At 35.7% G+C, this 15,028-nt stretch overlaps 1 protein-coding gene across 5 annotated transcripts in view; it reads left to right on the forward strand.

Annotated features, from left to right (window-relative positions):
- The window catches only part of MBD5 (methyl-CpG binding domain protein 5), a 157,977-nt gene that overhangs the window by 97,218 nt on the left and 45,731 nt on the right, over positions 1-15,028 (forward strand). For 4 of the 5 annotated variants that reach the window (XM_088146532.1, XM_088146531.1, XM_088146533.1 and 1 more), the window contains 2 exons: positions 4,361-5,040; positions 13,948-14,050. In XM_088146532.1, the coding sequence (XP_088002658.1) occupies positions 4,928-5,040; positions 13,948-14,050 (216 nt within the window). In that variant the 5' untranslated portion in view covers positions 4,361-4,927. Of the gene's footprint in view, positions 1-386; positions 429-4,360; positions 5,041-13,947; positions 14,051-15,028 lie in introns of those variants that run through there. The other variant, XM_007422629.4, reaches the window with a different exon arrangement.

A 15,028-nucleotide genomic window follows, 5' to 3' on the forward strand; every position in this document is an offset into this window, starting at 1 on the left:
GAGAGGCACTGTGTTGCAGCAGTTTGCTTCTTTCTTCAGTGGTCACTTCCAGTTAATGTTGACAGGAGGGGAAACATTGCACCTACAGCCCCTCACTTGTGGGGATTGAGGTCATCTGTCTGTTCAGGGTCTAGTATTATCACTATGCTGATGATCCCCAGATATACATCTCAACCCCAGGATGCACAGGTGAAGCTGTCAATGTACTGGCCAATGTCTGGAGGCTGTTCACATCTGGATGGGGAAGAACAGACCTCAGCTCAATCCTGACAACACTGAGTGGCTATGGATGTAGCTATTTGGCTCTCCTGAATTTTCTATGATTGGTCTTGAATAGGTTCCACTTCCCCATTGGAGACTGGGGTGCAATTTGGGGTCCTCCTTGACTTGCTGATACTACTCAAAGACGAGATGGCAGCTGTAGCCAGGTAGGCCTTTGCACAAGTTCATCTTGTGTACCAGTTGCACCCTTTCCTTGACTGGGAGGCCCTTCAGACAGTCGTGAGGTCACCTCACAACTGGAGTATTGCAATGCACTCTACCTGAGGCTGCCCTCGAAGCCCATCTGGAAGATACAACTGGTTCAAAACGCAGCAGTGCAAGCAGTAAGGGGCATTTCTCATTATGCCCATGTGTCATTGCTGCTTCATGAGTTGCATTGAATGCCAGTTGGCTTCCAGGTACAATTCAAAGCGCTGGTTGTTATCTATAAAGCCCTCTATGGCATAAGGCCCGATTATCTGTGGGACTGCATCTCCAATTGTTTCTGCCCACCCGGCATGTTCAGGCAGAGTGGGTACACTCCAGGTGATCCCAATTAAACATTGTCATATTGTGGAACCAAGGAAGTGTGGCATCTGGGTAACTGCCCCTGCCCCCCAGAGATACATATGGCATCCACACTCTTGGAGTTCTGCAGGGCCCTTAAGACCTGGCTTTGTTCCTGTGGAGCCCCTGTCATGTTTTTATTGATGTGTTTTTTAGTCTAGGCTGCCATGTTTTTAATTGTATGTTTGGATACTGTATGCCACCCAGAATCTTCTGGGGTGGGCAGCCATAATAAATTATTATAGTTGATCACACAGTCAGCCAGATGTTTAGACTGGATTTGGCATTTTTGTCCACCAGTCGAGTCCTTCCCCAAGGACCTGGGATAGGCAGATGTTGTTGTTTACTAATATTAAAGGTATATTATTATTATTATTATTATTATTATTATTATTATTATTATTTATAGTTGGTCGCACAGATGTTTAGACTGGATCTAGCATTTTTACCCAGCTATCAAGTCTTTCCCAAGGACTTGGGATAGGCAGATTTTTTACTATTATTATTATTATTATTATTATTATTATTATTAACAGCAACAACAACATGTATTGTCAATTCTCTCTCACTTCTGAAAGAAGGACAAAAAATTATATTGCTAAACAGGTAATGTTGAAAACTATGTTCATGCTGTTATTTTTATACTGTTAAAAGCCTGACACTGTCCACAGCCCAATTTTGAACAATTCTCAGGGTTATTTTACACACAAAAAATAACTTGGTTTGAAAATTATTTTTAGCTGAAAAAAGCACTTTGTGTCTATTTAGGATGCTAGCTTGTTTTTTGTAATATTAATAGACAATTATGCATATTTGCTCTTTATTATATTTCAGTTACAGATGTTAAGAATACAATTGAACTTTATTCCCAATTATACCATTAAAAATAGTAATCTGCAGGTGGCAGATCTAGTTGACATTGGTCGATCTTCAAAGTTTAGCAGGGTCAGCCCTGGTTAGAATTTGGAGGGGAGATCATCAAGAGATCCCAAGGCTATGAACTAGGTTGGAAGCTTTTAAAACATACACACACACCTTTGGAGGAAGTGCTGCTATGGGACTGCCAAGATACTACCATGGCTGTGTCCCTGTCATCACCCAGAACCAAACTCGAGTCAAGGGAGACTTAATTTACTATTAAATCAAGCATGGCCTAGAAGCTCCTGAAATGACATTGCAGGGCTCACATATAACACCAACCAATAACAGGCTTTGTTGAATTTATGTATTGTGCCAACAGAATCATTGTGTTTGGTGTTTGTACTTTCTGGCAGTGTGTGTTTGCTTCTTGCTGTTGCCTGGTTTTTGCCATCTTCTGTTCTTTGTTTTTATCATTGTGTCATTTTATTGTTCCATGTGTTTTTATTTGTGAGCAATCCAGAGTTGCTAGGAGTTGGGCGGTATAAAAGATTAAGAAATAAACAATTCATTGTTTATTGTTTTGTATGTTATCTGAACTAGGACAATGGCTTGATCAACAGACCATTATTAAAACAAGCCATGGTGTATCCAACCACAGAAATTGGCTGCCATTATGTGCTCTGCCATTCAGTGCCCGAGCAGGTAGCAGCTTTGGGCCCAAGTACAAAGTTGTTCCCCAGTAAAAAGCTAATGCCAACTCTGATCCTCATTATGCTGGTATCTAGAAGCCTTAGTGGACTTCTTTTTCTTCCTTAATGGAGACATAAATTTTAAAAACCTAAGAACTGACAAAGCTTAGTTATGTACAAAGCCCAGAAACAAGAAAAGGAATTTGCAAATAATGGAAAAGTAGCCTTGATTGGTTGTGACTAAGTGTGTAGCATGAACCCAGCCATTGTGGTTTATAAATACTTTATGTTGAAGTGATCAGTGGGAACCCAACCATTTAAACAAAGACTGTTTACCATACTGTGAGCACCCAGTGATAAGCTATGCATACACAGGACATCTTGCCTAATAACTCCGTTAACATGGTTATGCTGTCATTTTAGACTGTCTCCGTGTTGCACTGTATTTTAAGTATGGTGAGTCCACACAGCCTCCTTGCTCTGGCACAAGGACAGCCCACTAACCATTTCCCATGAATGTCAACATGCCTTTGCCTATATGTCAATGTCCTCCCACAGGTAAGGCAGTCCAAGGATAACTTAAGATATTGCACTCTGGAAGTAGTATTTTCCCATCCCATCTCCAGAACAGCATACTGGCAATGTAGGGTGCATATATGCACACCAGGGATGATATGCTCCATACCGGCAATCTTGTGGCTCCATTGTTTCCTGCAGGACCACCTCTCTGGTCCAGTCTCTGACTTCTTCATCCACTCCTCATCCACCTCTGGCTGTGATGGGGATGGGATCCCCGGCACCTATACATCTTTTTTTCTTTCTTCTTTCCTTTGTGAATGGGTTGATTAAGCAGTCATCTGTCAATGTGCAGAGCAGGTGCCCCTGACATTGACTACACTGTTTGCATGTTCATGAACATTGGACTGAAAAATTCTGTTCTCTGAGTTGGTATGTATGTTGTTTGCTTGTTTGTCTCTTGAAATGGTTGACCTAGCACGTAGTCAAGAAATTTTAAAATACCTCTTAACTCCATGCTGCTGCATGCGATCAAATAATCCAGTGGTCAACTGAGAGAGTGCTAAACCCATTCCTCCTTTAAGCCATATAATTTGAAACTAATTCAAATCAGATCAATCTTTATTGTGTTCATTAACTAACACAGGAAATGCAGTTTGAAAACCTTAGCTCTCGTACTTTGGTAGCCTGCATATGCCTGTACACATCTGGATGACCCTCTAGATTGCAGTCAAGAGATACAGATTTCTAATTCTTTGCTGCCTCTGAGTGGTTGAAAGATCAAACAGTTTATCAGTAGTTGTAAGGAATAAAAGAAAATTGGTCGACACTACAACAGGAAATAAACAAAATATAATGTACAAGCAACGAGTGTTGAGCATGCCACTTGGAGGAGTCTCCATGTAGTGGATGATATTAGGCAAGGCTAGAATTTCAGCTGTGGCAACTACCAATTACAGTTGTTGGAATGTCCTGCATTAAAACTGTATGGACAGCAGAATAGCAGAGATCCATTCCATATGCATACTAGGGATGCACTGTGGGAGGAGCCTAATTTAGGGAGCATGATTTCATGCCAGCTCTGGGATCGGAAGGGACTGTGGCAAGCAGCTTGTGGATTTGGACTATATTTCCTATCATGTCCTCTGAATCTGAAACATCCAATGTTTTGGTTTGCATAAACCAGATTTTCTAATGAAAGCTTGTGGTGGGATACAAAGTCCAATTTGTGTAAACCGAAAATGACAGCTATATCAAATTTGTGTGACTGGGTAGACCTCGAACTCCCATAGTAGAAGGTAAAATGATAACTCATCAGACTATGTTGTATTGTACAAATAGAATGACAGGAAACAACTGTTACTTAATGAGTTGTTTAGTACCCCAAACCGAACAAATTTAAAAGGCACATATATAACTTCCTTTTTTATGATAATTATATTCACCTGTTTATGTTCTCTCCTCAGGCTTTCATCCTGAAGTTGTATCATCATGAGAGAATCAGAAGAAGTGTCCAGGAATACCTTGGACAATGAATGGAAGAGCATGAGAAAACAAAAAGAATGTGGCATATAAAAAGAATTAAATACCTGGAGGTATTAGTTGCCATACATCTGTAAAAATGGGAGTTAATTTCTCAAAATACAAATTAGCTTAGACAGTTAGCAAGCTTGGAGTTATGCTATGGAACTAGGAATAAACATTTGTGTCCCTTTGTTGCCAGTGACAGAAAATTGATGGATTATGATTTTCCCAAGTTGGAAATACTTGTTTTTACCTATTTAGGATATCCTTATGACTACATAAGGAATAACACATTTCATAACTGCCTTGGTTCAGAATGGGCAATTGACTTGTCAACAACAGCAACAAAAATGGTCGATTTTATGGACTGAGACAAAGCCTTCCAATGCATTTTGTACACCCTGGGAATTACTGTGCTGTATGGCCACCTCCTGAAGGCCATGATGATTTCTAGAATAAGGATATCTTCCTGTTGATATCTTTGAAGAATCATAAGCTTAATCAGAAAAATGAATGGAAGCAAGGAATGTGACAGTGGGGACAAGGATGGAGGGCTGCCAGCAGTACAAGTCCCAGTTGGTTGGCAACGGAGGGTGGATCAAAATGGAGTCCTGTATATTAGGTAAGTATGCAGTTATTAGATATGCAATTGGCTGAAAATGCCTTCATTAGTGTTTTGTGGAATTAGAGTTGTTGAATTGGCAGGAAAAGAATAGATGACTCTTACACCTATAAACAATAATTTCTGCTCTCTGGAGAAAGCAATGATAAAACAAAATGTCTAAAATTAACTCTGTCCACAAGCCTGCTTAGCTCACTTTTTAAAGAAGCCTATATATTAAGAACTAATTCAGTTTGTTTTTTTTAATGCAGACAAACCTGTATGAAAATAAGTTTCTACAACTTCTACATATAGATTAAACACACCAGCTGCTGATGGAACATATTTAATAACTTTGTGGAATATAAAAGTTCAAAAAAACAGCACTGACATTTTCTTGTAAAAATATTTAAAATTCCAATGTATCATGAGCCTTTTAATGCAGAAAAAGATTATAAAAGAGGCATTCAAAAAGCTCCACGTCTAATAATTAACATTTTTTAATAAATAACTGAGGTTCACCTTGTGGGCAATAAATTTGATTCATGAAAAACAAAAAAAAAGCCCCCATTTTAAAAAAAAGTGTTAATGTGTCATGTAAAAGCCATGTTCATATTTTCTCATAGATTTAAATGTCTGAAACTTTACATCTATTATTCTCTGCCATGAATGTGCTTAAGAAATAAATAGGGCACATGATCATGTACAAGCCAAGAGATACGTTGTGAATCATTTTAAATACAACGCTGTGGAAAACTGACATAACAAAAGTCGTTGAAAGTCACCTCACTGTGTGGACGGTGAATGTCCTTATTGTAACAGTTTTCCTATCCATTAAGTTAGGAAACATTTTAACACCCATATTTAAAGTATCCTATAATCCTGCTTGGTTTTGGCTCTATGCAAAAAAAGTTCCCATCCCACAAATTGGATAGTCTATTGCATCTGTAAATGGATATGTTTTACATTCTGGAATGTCATGAACTGTATGTCCAAAGAAAAACATTGATCAAATCTGAAGGGTGATAAATTTAACATGGCCACTTGTGATCCAGCAGGGAAAAAAATGGGTTTCTTAATTGGAACAATGTATGCCTTCCAAGAACATAATATAAAGATGTTATCTTCAAAATTCATAATATTGACAATAAATTGAGAAATACATTGAGAGTATTTCTCAATTTATTTTCAGTATTATGAATTTTGAGTATGACATCTTTATATTGTATAATGTTCTTGGCCAGCTTCTTTACATGCAGAGTGATCAGGAGCAATTGCTTCCTTCCTTGTGACCATGGGGGAAGGGACTGTCTTTCTCCATGTGGTACCTGTGGCAGGGAGGTTTATTCTTCCACATGTGCAAAAGGAAAAGAGATTGAGCCCTGAGGTTAGACTTCATTCAGCTGACCTGTGGAAAGCTCCTCACTTCCACATGGTTGCTATATCTTGATGCAACAAGTGGCCCACGAGTTCCCAAAACAGTTGGCTTAGAAATGCAGGAAGAAAAGGCCTTGGATTTAAACTCAGGAATGTAGACCTCTATTCATGTTTTGATTTCTGCATGCCGCCCTGGGCAATCTTCTGTGTTTATATGGCTTTATTCTTCTCTGCAGTGAAGAGATTAATATTGCTGAGTCCTATCTCTGAACTATCTGCCGAATAAGCCAATTTCTAAATAAGTTGTTAAATGTCTAGAAATTTGAGATTTACAACCATGCCTTTGCAAACCTAGAATACTGAGCTATATGTTTCAGGAAGAGGAATTATTTAAAATTTAAATAAAGGAAGTTTCTGTAAAAACAAACAAAAACCTGTAAATAATGGGTTTATTTTTACCAAAATTGGACTTGTATCTATCTAAATCATTATTGAGACCAAATATAATTTTCTTCTCATGTTCGTAAACAGACATGCTACGTATAAGATACTTTTTAAAAAGCCCAAAAAGGGGTATATTGGTACTCATAAGTTGGAGTTTATTACAATATACAATAAACCCAGCAAATGTTAACATAAAGACTTTATCAAAAGTCTTTATCAAAAGTCTTTATTAGGTCATATGAAAAATGACTTAATAAAATAACTTTGTAAAATCCATTAAAATACTGAATGCTAAGCTAAATCAAACTATTCAAGTAGACTTTTTTATACTTTTGATTTATTCATTCAGTATGAACATTAATTTGATTATTTTTTGGAAGACTATTTTATTTAGCATTGTGTCTTAATTCTTTATTACACATCATTTCATGGTGTTTCTGAAGAAGAGTTAGTGCTAATCTAGATAGAACGATCAAAATTTATTTTAGAGGGATTATCCTAAATGAGTCTTAGCCTTGCACATTCCATGTCTATGCTTTACAAAGCTAGTTTGTTTCCACTGATTTTTCCACTAAAGTGTAATCTAAAATCTAAAGTGTATACTAAAATCTTAAATGGAAATTATAACTTCTAATCTTGCAGTTACATCAAAAGGAGAAGAGTTGAGCAAAAACTCAAGTTTCACTGCAGTTGTCCTTGTATTAACTGTAGTTAAATATTATATGCAGAGTAACTTTGTGGGTTGATTTGGGTTTAATTATCTTGATTCAATAAACCATGGTTTTATTCCCAAATTAATAAAGGTGTGGTTTATTGAGCCAAGATTATTAGGCCCAAATCAGTCCTCATTCTACATGCAACATTAAATTATGACACAAGAACTGCAGTGTATGATTCACATAATCTTGTATGATTCTATGACTTTTCATTTCTCACACAGTGGGAACTTTCAACCATAGGTGCCTGATTGATTGATAGATAGATAGATAGATAGATAGATAGATAGATAGATAGATAGATAGATGACATAGGATTATCATAAATTTACAGTTTTCCACATGAAATACTACAGAAAACTGTGGAATAAAGAAAGTATAATTGAAACATCTCAGTGAGCATACTGTATGAGGAATGTGTAGGAACATATGGCCTACCAGTTGTTTGGTATTTAGTAAACTGTTTATTAAGCTAGAATTATATGTCTAAACCAGCTACCAATATTGAAATTAATAGCATATCACTAAACGGAGTACATTCTATTTAAAAATTGTGGTGTTTATTTTGCCTGTTAAATATGATGATTTAGTGACACAACTAAATGTTGTGTGATAATGCTGATTTGCTGAAAGTATTATTCTGTTTGTCCTAGAGTTTAAATTTAAAATGGAAGAAAACTAGGATCTGATTGTTGAACTAGCTTATAATACAAATTTATCATATTCTTCATTATTATTAGTAAAATTTAATAGTCAAAACTTCTTTTTGGACCTTCACAGTGCTGCTACTGCTTCTCTTCCTCTTGAACCTTTTCAAGAACTGTTAAATAAATAGTACTAATTAGAGATAGAATTGTAATTCGAAATAAACAGCACCTGTGTTCCCTCCAAATTTTTATATAAATATATCTCAACTGAAGCATTTCTATGCCATTTTATAATGTGGTTTGCAATTACAAACTCATACACAAAGTGTGTGTGTGTATGTGTGTATATATATATATATATATACTGTGTATATGTATGTACATATGTAGGTGTATGTGTGTGTATATATATATATGTATATTGCAAGTTATGCACAAAATGCATTATATAAGGCAAAATTGCTTACTAAAAGTGCAGAGTAGGAAAATTACATATAAAAATGAATGTATCAGGAAAAAGTAATATAAGATATACATGAAAGATCTGAGTAGGGTTTGTTTGTTTTTTTACTACATAAACCCACAAACTAACATAGTTGAAAAAATAAGAAATTGGAGAAGAGTAAAGTCTCTAGTTGTAATAATTATTAATACTACATTTGGTTATGACAAATATGAATGTTATCATTGTCAAAACAAAGTTAATGTCTAGTTTGAAACTATAAATTAAAAGACCTTAGAGATTAAATGAGAGACTGCAAATGGCATTGGCTGAAGTGACAATGGAGATTTTAAAAAAAGAGAGAGAGAGAGAGAAATTAAATGGAAATAATGAATAAAATGGCAATATCCTCATTAAAGGGGGAAGATAATTGGGTAACTGTGAGAAGCACTGTGCCCACAGATGTAGCCTTAGATTTTTTAAAAAGAAAAAAAATAGGAATCTGATATGGTACAAAAAAAGAAAATATCCGCCTCCTGCACATAAGCCACGTAGCCATTCTTAAGAAATAAAAACAGTGCGTAGTTGTACCCCCCTCCCAGAATAAAGGCTTTTTAGGATGGAAAGAGCATTCTGGGTAGCACTGAGCAACATCACCAAGTTGCCTTCTGGTCAGTGGATATTTCTGACTAGACTTGATTACTATGGTAGCTACTTTATTAACTTGTGAGTTCTGCATTAGAGAATTGTCTGAGACTGCCTACAACCCATTGTCGTCATTCCAAATACGTCAACAAGCCCAATATGTTTGCCTGTTCTGTTACAAGGGTAATATCCAGCAACCTTGAAAATAGTGATTGAAGTACGTGGTTCATTATTCCCATTCATTTCCTGAAATGGAAGAAAAAGGAAAATGAGGTATTTCATCCAGACTTAATTATTGCATTCTGTCCTATCCACATTTTAAAAAGAAAAGGGAGAGAAAGTTTGGGGCAAGAATGTGTTTCAGGTTAGGTGTTAACATGACCTGAATAGAATAGAATATTCTTTTTCTATTTGTTATGAAGTTATGAATGTCTTCATATTGGCATATACTATGACATGGAAATCTGGAAAAAAATTAATCAAAATTTATACAATATGTGAAAATAAATCATATCCCCTGAATCATGTTGCATGCTACTTCATGTCATTTTCAGCTATTGTTTCATTTTGCATTTGATGGCTATTAAATTAGCTTAATTGTATGGTGTAATTCTACAACTTAAACTTTGTAATTTATATGCTGGTGCCTTAACCTAGTTTTCTATTCTTGATTTTTTTTATGTTATCGCTTTCAAAAATATCTAACATTACAATTTTTGATTACATTACTGAACACACATAACTAGAGATAGAGATATATGTAATCCTCGTTTAGCTAGCACAACTGGGACCAGCAACTCTGTCGTTAAGCAAAGCAGTCACTAAGTGAAATCACAACTGTGCTTATGATCTTACCTCAGCTTTCCTTTGCTTTACAGACCTGTGAAGGTCGTAAATGCGAGGATTGGTCACAAAGTTACTTTTTCATCACTGTTGTAACTGCTAACGGTTGCTAAACGAGGCATTTGCTAAATGAGGACTACCTGTAGAGATATATATCCTGGCTCTTCTGACCTTGTGGACATCATATTGCCAAGATTGTCTGAAACTATTTTTTTGTGTTCTTATAAGCTACTGCTTGTGTCATCTATGAGAATATCTAACCACCTTGTCTTCTGCTAGCCTCTTTTTCAATTGCATTTGATTTTTTTGAGGCATCTGAGTCTTTTCCAATGGTTCTTGCCTTTGTGTTATATGTCCAAAATATTTACGCTTTAGCTTCATTATTAGTGCTTCCAGTGAGCAATCAGGTTTTAGTTCATCTAGTATTGAATTATTTATTCTTCTTGTAGTCTAAGGTATTCTGAACAGTTTTATCCAGCACCACAATTCAAATACATCAATTTTTTTCCCTTCAGCCTTTCTGATGGTCCAGCTTTCCCAGGCATGTGTTACAACTAGGAAAATCACAGCCTTAATAATATGTGCCTTTCTTGTCAGTGTACTGTCTCTGCACTTCAATATTTTGTCTAGATCTGTCATCTCCCAAGCCTCTTTATTTCATGCTATAATCATCATCCCTCTGAGTTTTTGACACTAAGAAAATAAAGTCTGTTAGCTTTTCAACTTTTTCTCTACCTATTTGCAGTGAGTTGGCATTGCCAGTTGACATAATCTGAATGGGTTTTTTTTAATATCAAACAGCAGACCAGCTTTTGCATTCTGTTCTTTCACCTTCAACAAGAGATGCCTTAAGTCTTCCATACTTCCTGCCATCAAAGTGGTATCATCAGCATATCTGAGGTAGTTGATGTTTCTCCCAGCATTTTTAATTCTAATTTCTATTCTAGTCCAACATTTCTCATGATATGTTCTGCATATAAGTTAAATAAGTGAGATGACAGTATACAACTTTGGAACAGTCCTTTTCCTATTGTGAACCATTGAGTAGTTGCTCCATAATCCATTTTTTGTTTCTTGGTCATCATACATTTTTTAACAGGTAGATGAGGTGACTTGGCATACCCATACTTAAGGGCTATCCACAATCTGTGATGGTCTACACAATCAAGCAAAAACAGACCTATTTTTGGAATTTTCTAGCCTTTTCCATTATCCATCACTTATTAACAATGTGATCTCTGGTGCCTCTGGCTCTTCAATCCAGCTTGTACATCTGTTGGCTTTCATTCCATGTGTTGTTGAAGTTTGGATTGCAAAATCTTGAGAATTATCTTACTAGCAAGTGGGATAAGTTCAATCATGTGGAGATAAATATTTATATTATGATATGTTACATTATATAAAATAATATGCATTGAAATTATTCCAAAGAACCCTATTTGAGTAGTCTACAATACTGTTACTATATGTCTTAGTTTTAATAGATATGATCTAACTTTATGGCAACAACTGCATAATCCGCAGTAGAGGCTAAGCAATAAATCTAGCACCCACAGATTGAAAACCTGACTCTATTTTTGCTATGACCAAACATTTAAATATAACTTCTCTGTCAAGTGCATCTAGAACTTGGCACAAGTATAAAATCCATTATATTTTTGGCGGAAGATTTGGACAATTGCTGGCTGATCAATGTGTTAAGCTATCTGAAACTTTGCTTCCTTGGGGCATGTGGTGATGGCATGGTCGGAATAGCAGCTAAACAATCAGCTTCAGTAATTTTTCAGATTCATTTGTCTTATATAGCAACAACTGATTTGTGATTAGTTTGCTGTATCAGATATAAAGCAGTGCATAATTTTCTTCAACAGCACATTTGGGAAGAATGGTGCCAAATAGTATAATGGAGAAAAGAATGGAGTTTCTCAAAAACATGAAATAATCCTTAAAAGCATATAAAAATGACTTCTAGAAGTTCCAATTTTTATACAATTAAAAGCAGATTCCATTTGTATTTTTCAATGGAGCTATATTTATTTGAATAGCTATATTTATGTAACTTATGTTATTGGGTTTTATTAGAGTATCACAAGAAGTGTAACCTAAATTAGACAACATCCAGTTCCAACAATAATTCATCATGTTAGCTCTTCAAAATGAGAAATATCAAAGTAGTTAATAATCAGGATTTACCAAATCATCTTTGGAAAAGTGGAATTATTTTAATGAAGATAAAAACTAGGAAAGTCACAATGACATCATAAGATAGGGATACTCAAATTTGTGGTGCCATGACCCCAACATTTCAAATATGATCAACCGTTCTCATCAGCTTGTTACCACAAATTCAAGAATATGCTCTAATTAATGTAACTAAAATGAAATTGAAATTCCTGAGAAATGCAGTGGTTTTGGAGTGTAACATTGACAGACTACACTCCAGGCTTAGCTTCCCACTTTATTGCAAAGAAGAAAAAGTGTGTGTTTTAAGCTTAGATCTAATGTGTGCAAAAATGTAATAGCCAATCTTCACAAACCAGACTGAACCAGCTAGGTAACATTCCTTGGTATCACTTTGTGCTGTACTTTGGGCATCTGTACATTATAAGATAAACTGTTTTTTGAGACTAGGACTGAAAAGGGAAGGTAAAGAATTTCCTGATTTTATGTAATACATTTTTAGACCTCAATGCCCTTGAAGCTCCAGGATGCCATAGGGCCTATCCTTCCTAACCCATAAGATGATGGAAGGGCAAGGTGTCAGTAATCACAGAAATTGGCTGGGTACAAACAGCAGACAGAATATGGAGACTTCTGCACAACAGAAGAACAGGAGATGAGACCCTCTTTTGTTCCATTTCCAATTCAGCAGCAGCTTGCTTGGAGGTACTCTGCATATATGCCTAAGAAAACTGCCACTGTTTGAAGAGGCCGAATAGATCCAGTGGAACATGCTCCCGACATTTTTCTGTTTACTGTTTGCTTTATGCTGGCTTTATCCAGTAGCAACCTGTCACTGCACATAATCTAAGCAAACGCATTCCAAAAACCATTTCTCTTCTAGGTTACATTCCTATCCAAATTGCATTTCATTTTTTAGCAGGTCTACACCTCTGAAAAATGTGTGTGCTATAATGAAGGAATCTTGCAGTAGGTTAGTAATGTCAATTCAGAACAATTATGTAATATAGGAGCTTGAAACTGTTGTGTGTGTATGTGTGTGAGAGAGAGAGAGAGAGAGAGATTTTAGATTCCCACAATATGAAATATGTGCTACTTCCCTATCCTGAAATAACTGCACAATAGTTCCACAATACTTCTGTACATTAAATTCATTCATTTTTTTAGATTTGGAGGCTACCTGATTCTCAAACAACTCTGGGTCACTTACATCCAAGGACAAGAAACAATGAAATAGAAAATAAGATTTGGAAAAAAAAAACCATAAAAACACAACACACACAAAACCCCTCAATTGTCAAAATAATCACCAGTGGCTTAACAACCACCCCTGATGTATATTATATATTAAATATGTATAACATATTCGTACTGTATTCATTATAATTTAACAGATAAAGTGGTAGCTACAGTATCCAGAAGAACTCTGAAATGTCAAGCTTTGAATGCTTGTTGCAAAGTGAAGGTCAGAGAAAAATATGTTAAAAATACTGTTCTAAATGGAAATTATATTTATCTTAATTCTAGACAAAGTATATTGCTTGTTATTGTTTTCTAATCTGCTTTTCGAATTGTTAACAAAGTGTTTCTAACACTAATTGATATACATTTGTTACATTTTTTATTCTTTCAGTCCTAGTGGGTCTTTATTGTCCTGTTTGGAGCAGGTTAAAACATACCTGTTGACTGATGGAACATGCAAGTGTGGATTAGAATGTCCTCTCATCCTTCCTAAGGTAAAATCAGATATTTGAATATGCTAAATGGAAAACTAACATACCTTGAAAGGTATTGGACTTTAAGTACTATCATCTCCCTATGTATTATAAGAAGGCATTATCCTTCCTAGCTGAGGATGATAGATGTTGAAGATGTCATCATGAGAAAGTCTTGTTCAGGATATTTCAAAGTTTAATTTCTTTCAGTGAATGCAACTTTAAAAGGCATCAATTTGAAACTAAATAATGGTTACAACTTGTATTATGCCGTGTCAAGGAAATCAGTATTATGCTAACCAAGCTACCTTCTTTTATTGTCTCTTTGATTTTAAGATGCAAATTATTTCCATATTTTATAATGGAGCTTGAAGGGAAAATTATTGGCTACGTTGTCCTAATGAATTACAGTAGATCTTTTTAAATCTGAACAGATATACTTAAAGAGAGAAAATTTAGGGTTTGATCATGCAAAGATTGAAATGTTTTAGAAATTGAACAAAAACTGATTTAGAAGGATAAGGAATAGGAGGAAGGAGAGTATGGCATGGGATATCTTAAAAAGTAACATGCCATGATTGGCCAGTTAGAAGTACAGAAGCACTCCATCAGCAACATTTTGTAGCAGTCAGATTAGTTTTCTTAGTAACAAAGTTCTACAGTATAGCAGTTGCCAAGTTCCTTAAAAATAAATAGCTGTACTCTTTTCCACATTTAGAAATTGCAAGAAACACTAGATAAAGGAGAAATGTATTGATGATCCAATATAGAAGAACCAAACCCTATAGTAAGACATAATTTTCAAGCTACAGTTTTAACAGTTAATCAGCAAAATTTTGTGGAGAACAGTGGGTCCTGCAGTTACCATAATCTTCTGGATCAGAAGTAGGCAACATTTCCCTAACTGGGAATACACTTGTTTTTTTTCTCCCTGTTCCATAGGCCAGAGTGGGTAGCGCTTCCAAGTTTTTCTTGTCCCCCCCCCCCCAAGTGTTTGTT

The sequence above is a fragment of the Python bivittatus genome, unplaced genomic scaffold (assembly GCF_059951505.1).
Source record: "Python bivittatus isolate LINGU-HERP-01145 unplaced genomic scaffold, Pbiv_v1 ctg000480_np1212, whole genome shotgun sequence".
In the NCBI taxonomy this organism is placed as follows: domain Eukaryota; kingdom Metazoa; phylum Chordata; class Lepidosauria; order Squamata; family Pythonidae; genus Python; species Python bivittatus.